At 35.1% G+C, this 16,418-nt stretch overlaps 1 protein-coding gene across 3 annotated transcripts in view; it reads left to right on the top strand.

The window, feature by feature from the left end:
- Positions 1-16,418, top strand: part of LOC114653460 (ubiquitin thioesterase otulin-like) — an 82,891-nt gene that overhangs the window by 43,597 nt on the left and 22,876 nt on the right. For all 3 annotated transcript variants that reach the window (XM_028803798.2, XM_028803799.2, XM_028803797.2), the window contains 2 exons: positions 9,101-9,201; positions 11,485-11,628. In XM_028803798.2, the coding sequence (XP_028659631.2) occupies positions 9,101-9,201; positions 11,485-11,628 (245 nt within the window). The remainder of the gene's footprint in view (positions 1-9,100; positions 9,202-11,484; positions 11,629-16,418) is intronic.

Below are 16,418 nucleotides of genomic sequence, written 5' to 3'. Positions count from 1 at the left end.
CCATTCTATGATCTGCTTCTCACAACTGAAGGCACTGTGGCTGATGTTACCTCAGTTGCTGGCCAACCATAAGCGTTACCTGGTAGGTAACCAGCCACTCACTTCACTCCCTTACGGGAATCGAACCTCGGACGTCAGCGCTACAGGCAAAGCCCATAAAATTGCGCCACGGCGTGTGATTCGTTTATTTCACAACATGTAGATCGGGGTAATTACATTCCGCGCCACGGCGTGTGGTTCGTTTATTTGACAACATGTAGATCGGGGTAATTACATTCACGGCATTCGTAGTCTGATTCACAATCTGATTGTATGGGTGGTTACCTACCAGGTAACGCTTATAGTTGGCCACCAAGTCAGGTCGAAGTGATCACTCGAGTGAAGGCAGCTTCACAAAAAAACAGATCCTTAACAAACTGTTATTAGTATATTTTCCCTCAATTTAAAAAGGCTTTCTTTTCTTCTTAATAAAAATTTAAAAGCGGTACTTCACCGGTGCGAAGCGCGTGGATTTGACCGACTGACACATACAGACATATTCATGAGTGCAGGTACTTCGGAAAGAAAGCACCGTGTAAACCTAAAGTTTAAATTAAGTTCATAGACCTACAAAAGGTTGCCATTCATTTGAGGCAAGATTGCTTTTCTTCTGTACAACTATACGTTGCATTCTCAAGAGTGTGCTTGCACGGCTTCGGATATAGATATCTATATATATATATGTATGTATGTATGTATATCTATATATAAATATGTAAGCTTATAAGTACTGCCTTACTTCTCTTTAAGAAAGGAAGATGTAATGATACTTGATTTAAACGATTCCACGTCTTCCTGGGTTTGCTTAGCTTATTGTCAATATCTTTACACCTTTTTTTAAGACTTATTGACTGAAACGGGCTTTCGCGAAAAAAGTTAGGGCTTTGCTACAGGATACACCCTCCACAAGTTAAGCAAGTAAAAATAAAATATATATTTCTGTTTTATTTAAACCTTTTAAGTTCGTATGCATAGCCCCATTTGGCTGTTTAATTTTTTTTTTCTTTCTTCAGTAATATTTAATCTCCTTAAAGAAAAAGAACATATCCATTTTACTTTTTTTGTATCTCTTTAGTAATATTTTAGTGTAAAAGGATAACCAGTATTTAAACCTTTTATGTTACTTTATAAATTTATTTTACACAATGTTGAAAAATTAATAAGAAAGCTACATATTTTGGCAGCTGCTGCTTTAATTTTCAATGAAATGAAAAAAGCTCTCCAAGAGAAAACGTCAATGAAGAAGAAACAGTTTGCACTATCTAAAAATGAGAAACCCTCATTTATAAAAGTTTGCTGCAGATGACTTAACTGAAAATAAATGAATAGTTCCTATGTGTATAATACATATTTATCTATTTTACTTATGCCTTTATTCCAGCAACTTGCAACATCTGAGGTACAATTTGTTACATTACTTTTGTTTTTTGCAGCACAGGCAGGTGAAGTGACTTCCTCAGGGTCACACAGTGGTGTCAGTACCAGGATTTGAACTGACAAGCTCCGGGTTTACTGAAATATTACTGAAGAAAGAAAAAAAACGAAAACAGGCAAATAGGGCTATGCATGCAAATGTCCGTCCATCCATTATCCAACCCGCTATATCCTAAATACAGGAGCCAATAAGTAGATATGTATATATACAGTATATATATATATATATATATATATATATATATATATATATATGTAGATATATATATATGTAGATATATATATATATATGTGTATGTATGTATGTCTATATTTATATCTATATATATATATATATATGTAGATATGTAAATTTGTATATGTATATATATATATATATGTATATGTGGATGTGTATATGTATATATATGTATATGTAGATATGTGTATATGTAGATATGTATATATATGTATATATGTTTATGTATGTATATAGTTACATAACCTCTTTAACACACTACTTCTCCGCTGCGAAGCGCGGGTATTTTGCTATATGTAGATATCTGTATATGTAGATATGTATATATATGTATATATGTATACATAACCTCTTCAACATACTACTTCTCCGCTGCGAAGCGCGGGTATTTTGCTATATATATATATATATATATATATATATATATATATATAACAGCAACACTCATAACAATGACAACACAATTACATATATATATATATATATATATATATATATATATATATATATATATATATATATATATGACAGCAACACTCATAACAATGACAACACAATTACATATATATATATATATATATATATGACAGCAACACTCATAACAATGACAACACAATTACATATATATATATGTAGATATGTATATATATATATGTGTGTCAATATGTACAGTGGTGTGAAAAACTATTTGCCCCCTTCCTGATTTCTTATTCTTTTGCATGTTTGTCACACAAAATGTTTCTGATCATCAAACACATTTAACCATTAGTCAAATATAACACAAGTAAACACAAAATGCAGTTTTTAAATGATGGTGTTTATTATTTAGGGAGAAAAAAAATCCAAACCTACATGGCCCTGTGTGAAAAAGTAATTGCCCCCTTGTTAAAAAAATAACCTAACTGTGGTGTATCACACCTGAGTTCAATTTCCGTAGCCACCCCCAGGCCTGATTACTGCCACACCTGTTTCAATCAAGAAATCACTCAAATAGGAGCTGCCTGACACAGAGAAGTAGACCAAAAGCACCTCAAAAGCTAGAGATCATGCCAAGATCCAAAGAAATTCAGGAACAAATGAGAACAGAAGTAATTGAGATCTATCAGTCTGGTAAAGGTTATAAAGCCATTTCTAAAGCTTTGGGACTCCAGCGAACCACAGTGAGAGCCATTATCCACAAATGGCAAAAACATGGAACAGTGGTGAACCTTCCCAGGAGTGGCCGGCCGACCAAAATTACCCCAAGAGCGCAGAGACGACTCATCCGAGAGGTCACAAAAGACCCCAGGACAACGTCTAAAGAACTGCAGGCCTCACTTGCCTCAATTAAGGTCAGTGTTCACGACTCCACCATAAGAAAGAGACTGGGCAAAAACGGCCTGCATGGCAGATTTCCAAGACGCAAACCACTGTTAAGCAAAAAGAACATTAGGGCTCGTCTCAATTTTGCTAAGAAACATCTCAATGATTGCTAAGACTTTTGGGAAAATACCTTGTGGACTGATGAGTCAAAAGTTGAACTTTTTGGAAGGCAAATGTCCCGTTACATCTGGCGTAAAAGGAACACAGCATTTCAGAAAAAGAACATCATACCAATAGTAAAATATGGTGGTGGTAGTGTGATGGTCTGGGGTTGTTTTGCTGCTTCAGGACCTGGAAGGCTTGTTGTGATAGATGGAACCATGAATTCTACTGTCTACCAAAAAATCCTGAAGGAGAATGTCCGGCCATCTGTTCGTCAACTCAAGCTGAAGCGATCTTGGGTGCTGCAACAGGACAATGACCCAAAACACACCAGCAAATCCACCTCTGAATGGCTGAAGAAAAACAAAATGAAGACTTTGGAGTGGCCTAGTCAAAGTCCTGACCTGAATCCAATTGAGATGCTATGGCATGACCTTAAAATGGCGGTTCATGCTAGAAAACCCTCAAATAAAGCTGAATTACAACAATTTTGCAAAGATGAGTGGGCCAAAATTCCTCCAGAGCGCTGTAAAAGACTCATTGCAAGTTATCGCAAATGCTTGATTGCAGTTATTGCTGCTAAGGGTGGCCCAACCAGTTATTAGGTTCAGGGGGCAATTACTTTTTCACACAGGGCCATGTAGGTTTGGATTTTTTTTTCTCCCTAAATAATAAAAACCACCATTTACAAACTGCATTTTGTGTTTACTTGTGTTATATTTGACTAATGGTTAAATGTGTTTGATGATCAGAAACATTTTGTGTGACAAACATCCATCCATCCATTTTCCAACCCGCTGAATCCGAACACAGGGTCACGGGGGTCTGCTGGAGCCAATCCCAGCCAACACAGGGCACAAGGCAGGAAACAATCCTGGGCAGGGTGCCAACCCACCGCAGGACACACACAAACACACCCACACACCAAGCACACACTAGGGCCAATTTAGAATCGCCAATCCACCTAACCTGCATGTCTTTGGAATGTGGGAGGAAACCGGAGCGCCCGGAGGAAACCCACGCAGACACGGGGAGAACATGCAAACTCCACGCAGGGAGGACCCGGGAATCGAACCCAGGTCCCCAGATCTCCCAACTGCGAGGCAGCAGCGCTACCCACTGCGCCACCGTGCCGCCCTATGTGTGACAAACATGCAAAAGAATAAGAAATCAGGAAGGGGGCAAATAGTTTTTCACACCACTGTATGTATGTCTAGATATGTATATATATATCTACATATATATATATATGTAGATATGTATATATATGTGTGTATATATGTAGATGTGTATATATGTAGATATGTAAATATTTATGTATATATATGTGTCTGTGTGTGTGTGTGTATATATATATATATATATATATATGTATATAGATGTGTATATATATATATATATGTGTGTATATATGTAGATGTGTATATATGTAGATATGTAAATATTTATGTATATATATGTGTCTGTGTGTGTGTGTGTGTATATATATATATATATATATATATATATATATATATATATATGTATATAGATGTGTATATATATATATATATATATGTATATAGATGTGTATATATATATATATGTATATAGATGTGTATATATATATTTATATGTATATGTATACATATATGTTCATGTGTGTGTGTGTGTGTTTTATATATATAAAAGACAGCAACACTCATAACAATGACAACACAATTACATTGACAATCATGTTACGTTATTTTTAAAATGTTTCCTTTTTTTTTTCATAACCTCTTTAACACACTACTTCTCTGCTGCGAAGCGCGGGTATTTTGCTAGTTGTTTAGATAAACCTGGTATGAAAGTGGCATCAAACAATTTTGGTACTGAAAGGCTGCTCATAAGAAAAGCAGAACAGTGTTGATCTTATCAGTCAGCCAGATATTCAATGTACAATTTAGATGGCATCATAGTTTTTAGCTTTTTTAAAATGAGAAATGAAAAGCAACTAGTAGGTTAGCACAGTACTGTATAACATAAAAGGGGCATGTACTCTTAATTTTAAGCTTAAGAACACGCAACACTATACAAGAATAAATAATACCTCACAGAAAATAGCATGTAGAAGAAAAATGGAAATTAATATAAAAAGAAAATTTATGAAAATTATATAATTGTGAATTTATGGAAATTATTTGTTGCAAGTATGAAATTAATATAAAAAGAAAATTTATGAAAATTATATAATTGTGAATTTATGGAAATTATTTGTTGCAAGTATTATGCTCTTACTATTCTGTTTACTGGGGCAATTAAGGAAAATCTAATTACAATTTAAATCTTTTGAAGATGCAACATTACCTTTTGTATTTTCATTCATCTATCTAAAGTATGTAACCGTTTTTTATATAAATCTTCCATATTTTCAAAATCCCATACACTAAAGTGGCATACTACTCAGTCAAAAAATTAACAGTAACATACATCAGTTTACTTTAAAATAAATTCACAGTAGAAAATAAAGGAAAAGAGTCGATCATTGGATCAGTATGCTTATTCTAAAATAATATGAATGAATTCTTGCTTAGTTTTAAAAAGGTTTTGTACATATTATCTGAGAAAGAATTTGTTTTTCTATGTTTTGAGATAATATGGAACATTGCTTACCCACTGAGTTATAGATGACAAGTTGGAATTCTTCCATTTGAGCAAGATAAGTCTACTTACTAGTAATGTAAGTATAGCCTACTACAGTAATTGTATCCCTATACACATTAGTGCCATCAAGGAGTACACAAAATGCTGCTAATATGAATTAGAAGTGATTGTAACACAAAGGCTGTCAAAGAAATATGTAAAGATTTTTGTCCAAAAGTATGTTAATTTACAGCAATCCTAAAACATATGGCCTAGTGAAGTATGGAAGCACCTGCAGGTAAAGTCTTGCCTTGGGTAGATTTTGAACAGTTTTAAATAAGATAAACGGAAGACCTTTTGTTGAAATATCCAATGCTTTGCACATATAGAACTAGTGTATTCTATGGTTCCATTCCTTTTCTGAGATGCCGATAGAAAGGTCCCTTTCCCACTGTTCCCTAGGAAATTTGAAGGATAAATTCTTTGAAATATTTTTATATATTGTTGAAATGCTCTCTGAGTCTTCATCAAAACTAACCAGCTTGGTCTCTGGGACTGATACGGGTGCAAGATGCGGAAAGTTCAGTAAATTTATTTTAATGTTTCTAATCTACATATTTGAAAAAAAACATATAGCTGGTAAAAAATTAAATTTGGAGTGTAATTGTTTATAACATGCAAATACATTGTCTGTTTAAAGATCTGTAGTGTAGTCCATAAGTTAAACACTAAGTTTGTTTGAGGAGGTTGAAAAAGGTAATTATCTTTTATAGGAGCAACATGTAAGAGCTTTCTACCTGCAAAAGAATCCTGTACAGACAAGAGCTTTTCTACCTTGAAATTAATCCTGTACTGGTTCCGTATTTTAAGTTATTGGTGGATGACTGGATTTATGGTAAATTGACAGTAGTATTAAATGGAGTACAGAGCAGGTCATACAAGAAAGATATTCTGTAGAACAGCATTTGTTTTCCATTTCAAGCCATGCCAATGTGATTTCAAGAATTTCTGTTGATTTTATTTTTTGTGGGTATATTTGCTGTCCAGTAGTTAAACTGAAAGTTAGCACCATGCCTCCTTCTATTTTAGAACTTTGTAGAGTCACGTTTTGAATGTGTAGCCATTTCAAATTCCAGGTAAATTATTTTATAATTGAATCTAATTTCATAAAGAATGATTTGTTTATGAATATAGGGATACTCTGGAATAGATGTAGCAGCTTAGGGAGGATGTTCATTTTGACTGTCTTAATTCTCCTTGCTAAGGTGAGCTGGAGAGTGGACCATCTATTAAAATTGTTTGGTTTTTATCCATAGTACTTCCAGAATTATACTGGAAGAGATCTTTATATTGCAAATATTTAAACTATTAACAATGAGTAGCTATTCAATCTGATATGATGTGATGTAGAATTCACTTGGGAATGCAGAGTTTTATTGAGATTGATTCATAATATCAGATTACATTTGTATCCATTTTTGTCTTGTTTCACTGGCTGACAGTATCCTGTCTGTTATTTGCACAAACTGTGCCATACTCTGCTTTTTACCAGTGGTCCGTTTCCAGATGCAGGAGGGATATTGCTTGGATGTTTTTTGTACCCTATTCTTGATAATTTAATGAATCTGTACTTGGAAAAACTTACCGGTAAGTTGCTATTTCTGCTGCACATAACTGAGAAATCTAGCAACAAATTCTCTGAATTCTACCATGTACCTACCACTTGAAAAATTTAGCTTTTGAAATTACATACATTATAGTTTCTGTGTATTTCACAGCTATTTATGAAGTGTTTTTAGTGCAAATTTCAAGTAACTAACTTTACCTATACTGTAATTGAATCATACCAATTCAGATTTGTCAGAAAATCTTAATTATCATGAAGAAAAATTAAAGTAAATTTGGATCAAGCCTCTCCTTTGATACATTACATAGTGATAATGAGGAAAATAAGATTGGCAGCAATTCAGTTACTTTTAAATAAAATATGTTCAAGATTTGCAACACAGTTAAGAAGGAAAATTAAAATAAAGAATTTTGTTAATTAAAAGAAAGAGAAATTTCAGTTGTTTGCTGTCACGCGTAACTATGTTAACTGCAACTTTCATTTCATAGATTACATTTCTTCTGTTGTTTTATTACTGTTTTTGGACTGACAGGCTCATCCTTATTTTTAATATGTAAATATAAAATTCACATTTCTGTTAAATTTATTTTTGCAAATAATTCTTACACATTTAATAATCAAATCTCTGTAGTAATTTCCTAAGGCTTGCTATTTGTTACATGACGTTAAACTTAACTTGAGTTTCTGAATTGTGCCTCTTTGAGGAAGCCAGATGGCACAACTAGGAATTCAAGTGGATGACAGATTGCATAGCTTACTCACAACATCTCTGCACAGTTTCCATTTTCCAAAATATTGCACCTATAGGCAAAAGTTTACAGCCACATGCTGCCTGATGGTGCTATTGACTGTACGAATGTTTTGCAGGTATGGGAAGTTCATCCTCAGTGTGCGTCTGTCTTTTTCCTTTTCCATTCTGTTGTGGTGTTACAAACATGACAGATCTTACAGATCTTTTCTGTTTGCGCTGTTTGCATAGTCCAAAATACCCGTTTTCTGTTTTCCTTGTGGTGCGTTGTATGCATTTTACTTGTGGCAGAGCTCTTATTATTTGTCAGCTCTTACACATACAGGAGCCTAACATATGACTTAAGACAAAATTAAACCTATTTCATTTTGTTATGGTGAGTTACAGGACCACTATGATGAAGATGAGATATCACATGAGATGAGTGGGGGTTCCAAGTACACCTCAGAACTTGCCATCGCCACCTAAAATTATGTAAGTGGGGGCTATTGCTGAAAATTAGTGGAAAAGTAATGCAATATGGCTCCAGATTTAGGCTGTGAGAGCTGTGATTTTTTTGGTATTTGAAAATTGGCGGGTGTACTGTGTACTTCTTCATTATAGATGCAATAAATTATGATACATCAAATTGTGTCAGTGTCAGATTTCAAAACTGATCCAGATGAAATAATAATAAATTTCAGGGTTTGCTAGTTCAAACATTCACAAGAGAAAAATTTAGAGTCAGTGTGTACACATTGGAAAATACGCAAGCATGAGGAGAAAATGTTAATTAATGAGAGAATACCCCAACTTGGAACAGAACCTTGATCAGAATGTGGAGTAGCAAGGCCCCAGCAATGCTTACAAGTAAATTATTGATACATTTATTTTAATATGTATTAATATTTATTTTAAATGGGAAATAACATATTTTCAATGCTTAAAAATCATTTTATGTGTTTAGTTTCACAGGACAGATGCAGTATCTCCCCTGAAGTAGATATATTGACCTACAGTGAAAAGGAGTGGAGAGGAAACACAGCTAAAAGTGCACTGATTAGAAAGGTCAGCGATTCATAGTCCTTACCAAAGCACTGGTCATCTTTGTGCTATAATAGTATTTTGTTGATATTTACTAGTAAATTTACTTAAAATATCCTTTCAGAAAGCAATTTTCCAAGCTAAAATACATTTTACAGCAATAATTCGTTTAGTAAAATTACTTTTGAAAGTTTAACTTTAAACTTGTTTCTATTTTTAGAGCATGTCATTTCCCTCACGTCATTGATTTAGGGAGATTAAGGGTGATGTGTTTTTTCTTTTCTTTTTTGTTTATTGTAGTTATATTTATTATTTATTCTTTTTTAGTATTTAACAGAAGTGCTTCTGTAGTAGATAACTAGAGCAGTTTAGTGAACTATATATCTTAAAAGCACGTATTGGAAAAAGAAAATATTTCTGATATAAGTTTGTTTATTATAGACCTGTTTTAATGACACAAATTATCATCTGTGTATTGGTCTTTAAGGATGTGTATACTAGACTTGTTGCATTAAAGGGTTAATCATTTGATTTGCTTTAAAGGTTGTCTATTATTGGTAAGAATATCAACTAGTAGACAAATTTTGGGAAAGTGCTAATTTAGAGTGCCGTCTCCTGCTTCAACAGCACGTTGCGCACAGTCAACATGAAAGGCTCCAAGTGGTTTATGATGTACCCATCACCTTGCATCATTTAACTACAAGCAGAAATGCAACTCATCAGACCAGATAATACACTTCCATGCAGCAATATTCTAGTGTTTGTGGCTTTAAGAACACTGTAATTGAGCAGTTTTGTGAATAGTTGTTAGCAAGGGCATGTTCCAGTGTACTTTATTCCAGATGTCCATGTAATGCATATATGTGTTTTTGTTTTCTGTGACCGGAACCAGAGTCTTCTTTTATTGGACCTCTCAATTCTAACATCCCTTGTCACGAATGTGAGTTGTTCTGTCTTGCCACTTTAGCAGCCACTTTAGTCCATGCCTCTCAGTGGAAATCCTTAGAGCGTGTCAACCTGGTTGATATTGTTCTTTTAATTCTTCTAGCCTGCTCAGGCTGTTTTGTTAGTTTTCTATTAGTTATCTTCTTTTTGTGTTAACCCTTAATTCATAAGCCAGTTTGTTTTTTTATTTTTTATTTTTTGGTTTTTGTCCCTTATTGGGTGTATTGGGTGTTTGGGTGTAGGGGGGGATTGAGTGGTTGGGTTACACTATTCTCTTATTTGAGTTGCCTTTATGTTTCTTGTGCACACATTTTGTTTCAACAAAAAATGATGGTTTCTCCTTGCAAAGTTTGTATATTTTGCCTGGAATTAAATTTTAGCAACCTTTTCATTTTTATATTTAGGCATTTACAGTCTGTCATTTTTCACACAAACATTGAATGTTATAAATGTGTAAAATTACGCCTTTGAGAGTTAACAGAAGATAGTCCACTTCTGGTAGTGGTCCTTACCTTTAAAAAACTATACTGCTTTTCTTTATGTCCTTCTTAGGTCAAACGTGGCTAGATAACAATATATTGCTTTTTTAGGCTACAACAACACTTGAAAAAGCAGCAAAGATGCCGAAACAAAAAAATAAATCTTAAAATCTAATTTCATTCTATAGAGCCCCCAACATGTGCACAGCCCCAATATTATTACATGATATTTTCAAAATGTACATCACAACTTTATTTCAATTGAATCTGAGGATTCTGGCTAGTTTTCCTTGATTTATTTAGTAGAATGTTAGTTAAGTGGAAGAAACATCTTTTGATGTATAGTAGTGAGAGACTCACTAATTAGCAGTTTAACCAGCACCCCCCTTTCAGATATTGAACCTAATTTCTTATTATGTTCTGTAACTTGAAAATGTAGATTTTCACTTAACCATTTAATTGGAAAAAATGAGAAAATGCATAGTAAATACAATACTTTATTGTGTCTTAACTTGTAGACAAAGCAGTAATTTCACAGAGTTCCCTTTACATGCGTTTGTTAGGTTTAAAAACTGATATAAGTGACTTCACTTCAGGTATAATGTTTAACTTGAAATGTATAGATTGATTTCTTTGATTTAGGTTTGTAAGATATTTTATTTATATATAAAATTCCTATATTCTTTGATTTATTAGTTCCACAATGACATTTGGATAAAACAATACATTTCTTTTCACAATATATTTTATGTTTCTCTTTTATTTAAGGCTAAGTTTGCATGTGTTTCAAAGTTGAAATCAAGAATCAAATTAATTATTTCTAACACAATTTACATTGTCTAGATAATTAATTTTACATATGTGCTATTCTTCTTGTCTGCAGGGATATGAAGATGTTTCCAAGAGTTACAAGGGACTCCGTAGAGTGCGGGGAGATAATTACTGTGCTCTCAGAGCTACATTGTATCAGACACTGATTAGAAGTGATGACCTTCCCATTTGGCTTCAGGGAGAGGACATTTTACAGGTATAAATAATGTAATTTTTATATGTATTCTGGAGTTCGTTCATCATTCTAAAATCAGATTTATGTTATATACCCTAACAGAACCTTGTTCTTTTAGTCTGAAAAATAAAAACATTACAAATTATTAATACATGCATAAAGCTATTCTTGCATGCAGATTTACAACTCTGTTTAAGTTTGCTTTTGATATTTGCTGGAATTATTTTAAATAAACTTTGCAGGATAATTATTATTTTAAGAAAAAAATTGTGTATTTCTCCATTTTGTAACAGTCTAGAAATGTTGGTTTTAAGGTTCTTTTTGACTTTTATTTAATACTAGCAAAATACCCGCGCTTCGCAGCAGAGAAGTAGTGTGTTAAAGAGGTTATGAAAAAGTAAAGGAAACATTTTAAAAATAACGTAACATGATTGTCAATGTAATTGTGTTGTCATTGTTATGAGTGTTGCTGTCATATATATATACATATACACATATACACACACATATACACACATATACAGATATATTATATATACATATACACATATTTTTTATATATATATTTTTTATATATATATATCTATATATATATATATATATATATATATATATATATATATATATATATATACATACATACATATACACACATAGATGCACTTACAATAACATAGAAATCAATATAAACAACATTAACATCATTATCATATGAGAATATGAAGTAATATATAAGAAGCACATTTCATATAAATATAAATTATTAAACAGTAAAATCTTCTTCAATAATTTGCTACCGTGGCTTTTCGTTGGTCTGTCCAGGATTTTAAATCACATGTAGCTTGCAAACCGTTTCACGTATTGACTTGAAATGTGGTACACATATAATACGTCACGTCTGCTATCCGCTTTATGGGTGATGAATGTATTACTCTTTTTATGTTTATTTTATTTTAGAATCAACTCCTATCTGCGCACACCAGGGCGGCCGTGGGCAGATGCGTATGGTGTATTCACTCCATGTTATCGTGCATTGCGCTGTCACTGGTATTTTCATAAAAGAATTTGAACAATATATAAGAAGCGTATAAATTATTAAACAGTAAAACATTAACATTTAAGAAGTAAAGTTACATTGAGTACTACTGCAGTGCCTTCGGGTATACCTCATTTTTTCTTTGTCCATTACATGCTTAAATGTATACATTTTTTGGTGTACCTACCCGAGAACACGCGACATATAACTGACCATGGGAGAAGCATGGATTTTAAACACGCGTTGAGTTCATCTGCTGGTCTCCCTCGTGGAATAACTGGTAATGTTTGACTAAAATCTACAGCGAGTAAAACGACATTACCTCCTTTTTTTTTTTACGATCTCTGAGATCTTGCTTTTTTCGGTTCAAGGCTTCATAAGCTCTTTTATGTTCAATGTTGTACTTAATAAGTACTAATTATCCCAAACCATCATCTTTGAATGTTGCAAGACTTTCGCCTTGTATGTAGATCGGGGTAATTACATTCATTGCATTCCTAGTCTGAATCACAATCTGATTGTATGGGTGGTTACCTGGCACTGTAGGGTTGCCACCCGTCCTTTAAAATACGGAATCGTGCCGCGTTTGAGAATGAAATTGCGCGTCCCGTTTTGAATCAATACTGGACGGGATTTATCCCGTATTTTTTTTATCATTTTTTTTTTTAAAGCAGCGTCTCATGCAAATCATCCCACACGCATTTTATGAAGATGCCTCCTTTCCTACTTTTGATTGGGTAATACTTGATGTCATCGTTAGTTTGATTGGTGTTTTTAACTGTCCAGTGAGGAGGGCGTGTCTTTTAAGTACAGTCTGCAAAGTGTTGGCACTGAGATATGGCGTCAGCGCCATAGTTGAAGCCCCTAACGTTGCGGTCAGCAAGTCGGCTAACATCCGCCATGTGCCGTCTTTCAGTTGCGAGAAGCAGATCATAGAATGGTTGAAACTGTTGCCCCTAACGTTGCGCCACGGCGTGTGCTTCGTTTATACCTCGTGTCTTCTCATTAAACTTTTATATCGCGAATATGTTATTGCAATCCGCAGCGGGAGCGTTTCTATTAACTTAATTTAAAGTTACGTTTTACACCGTGCTTTGTTGCCCTTATGAACACGCTTGTATGCTTAACTCGCTCCGTTCTCAATTGTTTAATTAATTTTTTGCTCTTCGCTGTTTGCGGCTGTTCCTCCATTTCCCCCTACTTCGTTCTTTTATCTCGCGAATATGTTATTGCAATCCTTAACGGGAGCGTTTCAATAAACTGATTGAAAATAGTTTTGCATTTACCTTTTTAGTAAAAGGCGAGCTTTTAAGCATGAGAAATCACCCCGTAAATGCACAGGTTTAATTGGACATGTGTTAATATGTATGGTTACACAGTATTAAAAGACAGTGAACAACGTCAGTTACCTTTCTTCCCGCGTTTGATAAAAGGTGAGCTTTTAAGCCTGAGAAATCACCCCGTAAATGCACACGTTTAATTGCACATGTGTTAATATGTATGCTCACACAGTATTAAAAGACAGTCAAAAATTAACGTCATTTACCTTCGTTCCCGCGTGTGACTCGTGCTGTAAATCTCTTCCTTGTTTTTAGTTCACGTGATTACGTAGGAGGCGTGATGACGCGATACGTGACTCCGCCTCCTCCATTACAGTGTATGGACAAAAAATATGTTCCAGTTATGACCATTACGCTTTGAATTTCGAAATGAAACCTGCCTAACTTTTGTAAGTAAGCTGTAAGTAATGAGCCTGCCAAATTTCAGCCTTCCACCTACACGGGAAGTTGGAGAATTAGTGATGAGTCAGTCAGTCAGTCAGTCAGTGAGTGAGTCAGTCAGTGAGGGCTTTGCCTTTTATTATTATAGATAACCATATCCAGATCTGATTAATGGCTAAGTTTAGTATTTTTCAAGGGGAAGTTATCTCTTCACAAAAATGCTATATATGCATTGGCCACATGAAATTGTGTTCTAAATTTAATCACTCTCTATAAATAATAAAAAAAAAAATCTTGCCTGCACTGGTGGTTTACATTGTAGTCTGTGGGGCATAGAGGAAAAGCTTCAAATCTTAACCTATATTCCATTTTTCAAGCCATGACAGTTGTACAGTATTGATCCGTGTCTTACGATTACACATACTATAAAATAGTTTATACATGTCATTTTTAAACCAAAAAAAAACAACAATAAGATGAGATTCTGTCATTTTAAAAGAAGACCAGCTGTGAACAATAGATAAGCAATTAGTCTTCCTGTGCTTTCACACCCTTGGAGATGGTTTCCTTCCAACAGACCACATCACAGTATAACTTTTTATGCCACATCGTTGGCTTTGCTTTGGTGTACTTCTGTATTTATGTGACAATTTGCACAAGCGTAAAGAAATTGTTATCTTACTGTGAGAAAAATAGTATCAAGAATATGTGAGATAATGTTTATTTCCAGATCCCTTTTGTTGTCACAGATGTGTCAAAAACATGAAAGGTGTGGAATCAATAAACGGCAACTATCTTGGCTGGACGTATTTGGTAGGTTTTCAAGCTTTTCCTCCATGCCCCATACCCTCCATTGTAAAGCACCAGAGTTGGCAAGATATTTTTTAAAATTTAGAGAAAATGCTTAACTTTAGAACACAATTTTGTGTGACATATATACCATGCTTGTGAAGAAGCTGTGATAAGTTATCTCCATGGCAAGGCACAATTTTAAACAAGTAATTGTGAGTCTCAGAGCATGCAGGCTGCAGGAAATTGAAGATACACTTGTAAATGTGTACATGCCGCTCAGAGGTTGATTGGGGTGCTGGGTTGGTCAGGCATTTCCCATTGGGATTAATAAAGTATCTATCTATCTATCTATCTATCTATCTATCTATCTATCTATCTATCTATCTATCTATCTATCTATCTATCTATCTATCTATCTATCTATCTATCTATCTATCTATCCATCCATCCATCCATCCATCCATCCATCCATCCATCCATCCATCCATCCATCCATCCATCCATCCATCCATCCATCCATCCATCCATCCATCCATCCATCCTCCAACCTGTTGAATCCGAACACAGGGTCACGGGGGTCTGCTGGAGCCAATCCCAGCCAACACAGGGCACAAGGCAGGGAACCAATCCTGGGCAGGGTGCCAACCCACCGCAGTACACACACAAACACACCCACACACCAAGCACACACTAGGGCCAATTTAGAATCGCCAATCCACCTAACCTGCATGTCTTTGGACTGTGGGAGGAAACCGGAGTGCCCGGAGGAAACCCACGCAGACACGGGGAGAACATGCAAACTCCTCGCAGGGAGGACCCGGGAAGCGAACCCAGGTCCCCAGGTCTCCCAACTGCGAGGCAGCAGCGCTACCCACTGCGCCACCGTGCCGCCCGTTGGTCAGTCATTCGCGTGCAAATGTTAGCAGGTCAGTCAAGTGCTTTATTAACACCTTGGAGCGGGTGGAGGACAATACCTGCACGCAATCAATGCTATGAAGGGAGCCTACACAGAGCAACCAGGGTCAAAAAATGAAAGTCATAGATTAAAGAGACAGTAGAAAGAAGGCAGGAATGGGAAAAGAGCCATTGCAAGAAGGAATGGAAGCAGGCACCCTGAAAGAGTCCCGAGAGATGAGCATGTGGCTACTGCTCAAGAGGGGACTGAGGGTCACTCTTACTGAGCGATTTGGGCAGCAAGAGTGACTGACCACTCCAGGACAACTCCCATGTAAGGCCAGGGAGTGGCACTGTGAGTTGGAGGA

Source organism: Erpetoichthys calabaricus, chromosome 6, assembly GCF_900747795.2.
Source record: "Erpetoichthys calabaricus chromosome 6, fErpCal1.3, whole genome shotgun sequence".
In the NCBI taxonomy this organism is placed as follows: domain Eukaryota; kingdom Metazoa; phylum Chordata; class Cladistia; order Polypteriformes; family Polypteridae; genus Erpetoichthys; species Erpetoichthys calabaricus.
The sequence above is the reverse complement of the archived record's forward strand: the minus strand, read 5'-3'. Positions and strand labels throughout refer to the sequence as shown.